At 21.3% G+C, this 7,073-nt stretch overlaps 2 protein-coding genes across 2 annotated transcripts; one reads left to right on the top strand and one right to left on the bottom strand.

Moving 5' to 3' along the window:
* Nucleotides 1-984: 984 nt before the first annotated feature.
* On the top strand, nucleotides 985-4,547 carry LOC102677045 (ATP-dependent RNA helicase SUV3 homolog, mitochondrial). The gene is made up of 14 exons (XM_006611296.2): nucleotides 985-1,240; nucleotides 1,320-1,542; nucleotides 1,614-1,782; nucleotides 1,841-1,952; nucleotides 2,054-2,184; nucleotides 2,266-2,579; nucleotides 2,699-2,840; nucleotides 2,931-3,089; nucleotides 3,205-3,384; nucleotides 3,464-3,612; nucleotides 3,689-3,810; nucleotides 3,885-3,938; nucleotides 4,013-4,116; nucleotides 4,235-4,547. The coding sequence occupies exons 1-14, from the start codon at nucleotides 985-987 to the stop codon at nucleotides 4,298-4,300; spliced, it is 2,181 nt and encodes a 726-aa protein (XP_006611359.2). The 3' UTR covers nucleotides 4,301-4,547.
* LOC102675493 lies at nucleotides 4,519-6,739 on the bottom strand. The gene is made up of 3 exons (XM_006611287.2): nucleotides 6,003-6,739; nucleotides 4,918-5,926; nucleotides 4,519-4,840 (listed from the first exon to the last, which is right to left on the bottom strand). Exons 1-3 carry the CDS (start codon nucleotides 6,219-6,221, stop codon nucleotides 4,548-4,550), a joined length of 1,521 nt encoding a protein of 506 aa, XP_006611350.1. The 5' UTR covers nucleotides 6,222-6,739; the 3' UTR covers nucleotides 4,519-4,547.
* Between the last annotated feature and the right edge of the window lie 334 nt (nucleotides 6,740-7,073).

The following is a 7,073-nucleotide window of genomic DNA, read 5'->3' as shown; positions in this document are numbered from 1 at the left end:
ATATAAATGAATAATAAATTATATATATAATAAATATAAATATAAAATTGTATTTTTATTTTTTAAAATTTTATTTTAAACTTAAATTTAAATTTTATTTTAAACTATGTTAAACTTTTTAATAAAATTATATCAATTTATTTCAAAATAAAAATTTTGGTTAGTGTTAAGATAATTTATAATTTTGAAAATTATTTTTTAGAATTCTTGAATTTTTTAGAATGTAAATAATATACAAATAAAATTCCTTTTAATAAATAAAAGAAAGTAACTATAAATAAAAGAAAAAAAACTATTTCAAGTATAACAACTATTGCACACTAAATGTATTATTATAATTATTACAAGAAAAAAATAAAATCTATGTTAAAACAATAAAATATGTATGTATAATTTTCTACAAAATATTTTCTGCTAAATTAATATGTAGTTTATTAAATTTTTATATAATATAATAAATTATTTATATAATAAATTATTACAATTATTGGTAAAAACAAAAATTATTAACTATGTTAAAAGTTAGAAAAATTAATATTGAAATTTTATTAAAATTTTTTAAATTATATTTTTATTCTTATTGTTACAATTATATAAAAAATATATAATTTTTGAGGATAATTAACATTATTAATAATTAACACTATTAATAAACTAAAATGAAAAATTTAATATGATGACTATACTACTATATATACATTATCATTTCATTTCAATAACAAAGATGTCGCCACATATTTTAACCTTTTGACACGAGGTTTAAGTTCTTTATATAAAAAATAATTATAGAATATGAAAATAAATAAAATTAGTTTTAACAATGATATCAATTATGTATATTGTTACAGAACAATTAAAAACACGAAATAATTTTATTGTGTCTTCACTTTTAAGGTGTATATTTTTCTTCTTGTTATATTTGTAATTATTATAGCATTTACAAAAATTTTAAATTATATTAATTTATATTAACTTATCTAATAAATGTATATGATTTTTAGACAACTATGTTTTAAAAGTAAATTTAGACAAAATATAAAAAAAAAACAAAATAACACTTTAAAAGTTAAAGAATCTATAAATTCTTTATTTAAACCAGTTCCTGTAAAAGAAAATTCAGATAATGCAATTGGTATTGAATTAACTGGTAGTTTAAATAAACGTAAAATTATACAAATTTTATGCGATTTTGCACAGAAGGAAGAAATTAAAGAATTAACTATAAATTATGGATTAGATGGTAATTTTTATTAATTATATCTTGATTAATTTTCTTAATTTTATATATATATATTTTTTAATTATCTAATTATTTGTAGAGTTAATTTTTAACTCAGCTATGGCAAATTTTCGAAAATATTGTATAGAATCCAATAATTTACCTACAGATCTTCATATTGTTTTAAGTGATATTATGAATGGTGCAGGAAATATTTTAGATATATATCCTTATTTTTTGAATTTTATTAAAAAAATGTATCCACATATTGAATGTTTAGATGAATTGAAAAAAATCAGTGATTTACGAAATCCATCTAAATGGTAATACTTATAATAATATATTATTAAACTTTAAATATATACAAGTTAAATTTAATTATTATTATTCTTAGGTATCCTATAGCACGATCTAAAAAGAGAAAAATTATATTTCATGTTGGACCTACAAATAGCGGTAAAACCTATCATGCTTTACAAAGATTTATGTCAGCAAAAAGTGGTGTCTATTGTGGACCATTAAAATTATTAGCTAATGAAGTTTTTAATAAATGTAATTCTATGGTTAGTATAAAAAATATCATTTAATTACTTTTATTTTAATAAATATAAATAATTTTAGGGTACACCTTGTGATTTAATAACAGGAGAAGAACATAGATATGCAAAAGATATAACATGTCCTGCTAATCATATTTCATGTTCTGTAGAAATGACAAATATACAAAATGTTTGTAAGTAAATTTGATTTATAATTTTGTATGTAATGTATTTTATTGCTTCATACAATTTTCATCAAATTAATTATTGTAAATTAAATAAATAATTTTTACAGATGAAGTAGCAGTAATTGATGAAATTCAATTAATACGTGATCCAACTAGAGGTTGGGCATGGACAAGAGCTCTTCTTGGTCTTGCTGCAAATGAAATACATTTATGTGGTGAATCTGCTGCTATACCCATAGTTTGTTTCATAATTTTATTTTATAAATGATATATTAAAATATTATTTATTTTTAAAATTTTTATAACATTTTTGTTATAGATACAATCAATATGCTTAACAACAGGTGAATCAGTAGAAATAAAGGAATATAAACGATTGACTCCACTTGAAATAGAAAATTCAGCACTTTATTCTCTAAAAAATATTCAACCAGGAGATTGTATTGTTTGTTTTAGTAGAAACGAAATATTCGCTGTTTCAAATGCTATTGAAAAAATGGGACATCAAGTAGCTGTAATATATGGTAGTTTACCACCAGGCACAAAATTAGCGCAAGCTACAAGATTTAATAATCCTGAAGATCCTTGTAATATATTAGTAGCTACTAATGCAATAGGAATGGGTCTTAATTTGTAAGATTATAATTAAAAATTTCAATTTTTCTATAATATTTAACAAGATATTATAGAATTATATTAAATTAGAATATTATATTAGAATTTTATATTAAAAAATATTGATATTTTTTCAGACATATTCGCAGAATTATATTTTATAGTTTAGTTCAACCAACTATAAATGAAAAAGGAGAAATAGATATTGATACAATTTCAGTATCATCTGCATTACAAATAGCAGGTCGTGCTGGACGTTATGGAACACAATGGTCTAAAGTAATTTATAATCAGATTTAAATGAATAAAAATAAATAAAATATAATAATATAAAAAGTATAATTTTATTATTAAGTTTCTATGTTACAGGGATTTGTAACAACTTACAAACCTGAAGATTTGTCTTTATTAAAAAATTTATTAGAACAAACCCCGCAAGATATTCAACAAGCTGGACTTCATCCAACTGCAGATCAAATAGAATTATATTCTTATTATTTACCAAATGCACCATTATCAAATCTCATTGTAATATTTGAATATAATTAATTTATAATTTATTATAATTTTAATTATAATAATTTTTATTATAATTTTAATTATAATAATTTTTATTATAATTTTAAAATATTTCTTTTTTCAGAATATTTTTATTGCATTGTCTGAAGTTGACAATTCTTTATATTTTATATGTAATTTAGATGATTTTAAATTTCTTGCTGATATGATACAACATATACCTTTGCCTCTTTCTCTGCGATATTTATTTTGTTGTGCACCAGTTAATAGAAAAATACCTTTAACGTGCAGTATGTTTCTAAAGGTATAGATTAAAATTATAATAAGATTATAAAACTTTTAAAAATTATAAAAAGATTATAAGATATATATTTTTTATTTAGTATGCTCGACAATGTAGTAAAAATGAGCCAGTAACTATTTTATGGTTATGCCAGCAAATTCAATGGCCTCCCGAAATACCATCGAATCTTATTGAGCTTTTACGTTTAGAAGGTATATTTGATAGCCTAGATGTTTATCTTTGGTTAAGGTAAGAATATAATTTTATTATTTTTTATAATTATTTTAAAAAATTAAATTGTAATACAATTTATATTATAATACAGTTATCGGATATCAAATTTATTTCCTGATGAAGATTCAGTTAGGAAATTGCAACGTGAATTAGACAAAATTATTGAGGAGGGAATTAAAAAAATAACAACATTATTTCAAAAGTCGAAAACAGGTATCTGATATTGAATTAATTTTTTTGTTTAAAAGTAAACAGGTCAAATAATGTTATTTAATTTTATTAAATAGGTACTTTGGAAAATAATGAGCAACAGTCATTTGAAAATTTTGAAACACTAAATGGTAATCTATTGATTATTAAAAACTATTATTAAGTTTATTCTTTATATTTTTACACAATTATGTTTTATATATAGATAACCATATAAACCAATCAAAAGAAAAATTAAGTAATAGGTTAATATCTCGAGGTCTTTTAACGCCAAAAATGTTAGAACAATTAAGGATAGAATGGTCTATGGTAAGAAAAATTTTTTATAAAAAAAAATTAAATTTATTTACATTGTTTTTTTTATAATAATTAATTAAACATTGAATAAATGTGAAATAAATTTTTATATATTTAATAAATATTTTAGGAACGTTCACAAAATACGAAGAACAATAAAATTAAATATGAAGATAAACCTAAATTTCGTAAGTGAAAAAGTGGTTTAATGTTAATTAATTATATAATTAAATTAAATAAAATTTATAGAATGATGTAAAGTAATATTAAAATGTAAAGTGACTATTATTCAAATTAAAGAGACAAACAACATTTTTATAATAATTTTACATATATTTTCAAAACAATTTAATTGTAATTCTATATATAATGTTCTTCACAAATAATTAAGGTAGAGAATGTAATTAAAAATTGTACTTTTTAAAAATTTTTATTTAAAATTATTATTTGAATACTTTTATAAATTCATATCCATGACCTTGTTTCCTTGTATATTTGTATTTATGACGTATTGAATGTATTTTCTGATGCTGGTTTTTAAATATTGAAGAATTGTGAGGAAATACAAGATTTTTCGATTTATGCTGTAATGTACGAGACAATGAAATGCATCTTGTGCATCTTGATGAATCGTTATTCACTATTAATGGACATAAAATGTGTCTCCACTTTATACCATCTTTATAAGCAACTATGATACGATTAATATCTTGTAATCTTCCGAAATTATATATACCTAATTTAAAATATAAAAGATATATTTATTATATTATAAATATAAATCAAAGAAAAAAGAAAAAGAAATATAAATACCTTGACAAACAGTTCTTCGATCAAATTCATCAATAAGTTCTTCTATATCTGATAAATTCTGTACTTTTAAATGTTTTCCTTCTCTTATAAGATTGTGAATAAGTGGATTAATTTCTTTATTTATAACAACACAATGCAACATCATATCACTCTTTATAAATACTTGTTTTTCTGTGAAAGGCATACCACTTTTTGTCATTCCCATATATAAATATACTATTGTTGTTGTATGACCTTTTGAAGTTACTAAACATGACCATCCACGTGGTAATAATATTTCAGTACATATTTCAAGTAAATCTTCAAATAACATTTCATTTTCATCAATTTCATTACACATAGAATAATGTTCATCTAACTGATTATAATTTAAATTGTGTACTATTTGATTTTCTATATACATCTTATATACATTCTCCGTTTTAAAATTATCTGGTGATTTCTCTTTAGATGATGTATCTTTTTTCACTGTTTTGTGTTTCCATTCTATTATTTCATGTTCTTCAGAAATATAATTTTTGGAGGAAGACTCTGAACTTTTTTTCTGTATCTTGAAATAGGAATCTCCTTTAGATATTTGACTTTGGTTTTTTCTTTTATCTTCAAAATTTGTGCCTTCTATCAAATTTGTTTCAGAAATGATACAGTTTTCCATTAAGTTTGTTGTTTTATTTTGTTTCAAAGATTCTTTAATTTTAGATCCATTGTAAGATGCATTATTTACATTTGGACTATTTTCCATCAATTCCATTTTATTTAAGGAATTTCTTTTAGAATTATGGATATAATCATTAAAATCACAAGAAAACTGATTCTCATCATTATTTATTTGTAATTCTTCTTCAGTTCTAGGTATAAGAAAATCTGTTTTTTTTTCTTCTATTGTATCTATTTTATCAAATTTATCAATATTACTCTGAGAATCATCATAATTTTCTTGAACATCTTCAGAATGATAATTCCTTTCTGGTACAGCTCCTGGTCTTAATCTGCATTTCTTATATTTAATCTACAAAATAATAGAATTATGTAGTAAAAAGAATAACAGTATTGATATATGATAAATACAAAATAGTTAAACTTACAGTTACAACATGTGGAGGTACACCACTAACCCAATGTGTGATAATATCATCTTTGTGAAAATGTTTACTACAAACATATGTATCGTCAGTAACAGCATAATTTTCAATGGCTATAGCATTTTGCCATTTTTTACGGGTTTCAGGATCTTTTGGTGCTGAGAAAAAGCTATAAGTGTTTCTGTAATTGGTTTCCTTACACAGTACACACTTGCGCGTCATAATTACAGTATGAAATGTATTTTTAAATTATTTTATTTGAAATATTTATAAAATTGTTACTACATTTCTACACTTATTTTTATTATAATTCATATTATGCGTATATTGTAATTATTTTAACTTTGAAGATGATACGATGTAAAACAATAAATCATCGAACTGAATTTAGGTTATATTATTGGTATATTAAAATATCATCTCGCACATACATACACAGATTGTGTATTTATTTTAAAATTTAAATTAATATTATTTATTATCAATTCTGTGCAATTTTTTATTTAATTATATACGTTAAACATGTTTATTCATTAGTTTTCCAGATTATTTTAAAACAACCATTTTATCTGTGTTCAACTATATCATTTAATAAAAAGATTTTCATAGCGATAGGTAGTTTCACAAATTATTCTATAAATGGCGATTTATCACTTTGTACAAAAACATGAGAAACATTAAACAATATAATTTAAAAATAAAGCACTTTTGACGATTATTTATTTACTTTGAGCTTATATTTTTATAAAATTTGTATCGCCCTCTATTGATAGCATCATATGAACTTAAAATATAAAATTTGGTTAAATTTTAGTTTTTCAAATCAAATATTTGGATATTTTTTTATATTTTTTGATAGAATTTAACAAATAGATTCGAAAATCAGCATTTCAATATCAGGAATCAAAAGTTATGAATAAATATTTATTATAAAGTGAAATATTTTACGGGTAATTCGATATTATGATTTTATTCGTCCAATTAAAAGAATCCATTGATCTTTTAGCTGTTACGTATATTACGTATACAAGATATTAATATATCTATGGAATATCTTTGGATCAAAGGATTAAA

Source organism: Apis dorsata, unplaced genomic scaffold, assembly GCF_000469605.1.
Source record: "Apis dorsata unplaced genomic scaffold, Apis dorsata 1.3 scaffold_86, whole genome shotgun sequence".
Classification (NCBI taxonomy): domain Eukaryota; kingdom Metazoa; phylum Arthropoda; class Insecta; order Hymenoptera; family Apidae; genus Apis; species Apis dorsata.
Note: the sequence above shows the minus strand (reverse complement) of the source record. Positions and strands in the feature narration are given on the sequence as shown.

Bases quoted from the DNA above. Each gene is read 5' to 3' on its own strand.
- LOC102675493 (XM_006611287.2), bottom strand. From the start codon at position 6,221: ATGACGCGCAAGTGTGTACTGTGTAAGGAAACCAATTACAGAAACACT. The intron at 5,927-6,002 runs GTAAGTTTAACT...ATTATTTTGTAG, and splicing joins TACCTCCACATGTTGTAACT to ATTAAATATAAGAAATGCAG. The intron at 4,841-4,917 runs GTATTTATATTT...ATTTTAAATTAG, and splicing joins TCGAAGAACTGTTTGTCAAG to GTATATATAATTTCGGAAGA.
- LOC102677045 (XM_006611296.2), top strand. From the start codon at position 985: ATGTATATGATTTTTAGACAACTATGTTTTAAAAGTAAATTTAGACAA. The intron at 1,783-1,840 runs GTTAGTATAAAA...AAATAATTTTAG, and splicing joins TTAATAAATGTAATTCTATG to GGTACACCTTGTGATTTAAT. The intron at 3,385-3,463 runs GTATAGATTAAA...TTTTTTATTTAG, and splicing joins CGTGCAGTATGTTTCTAAAG to TATGCTCGACAATGTAGTAA.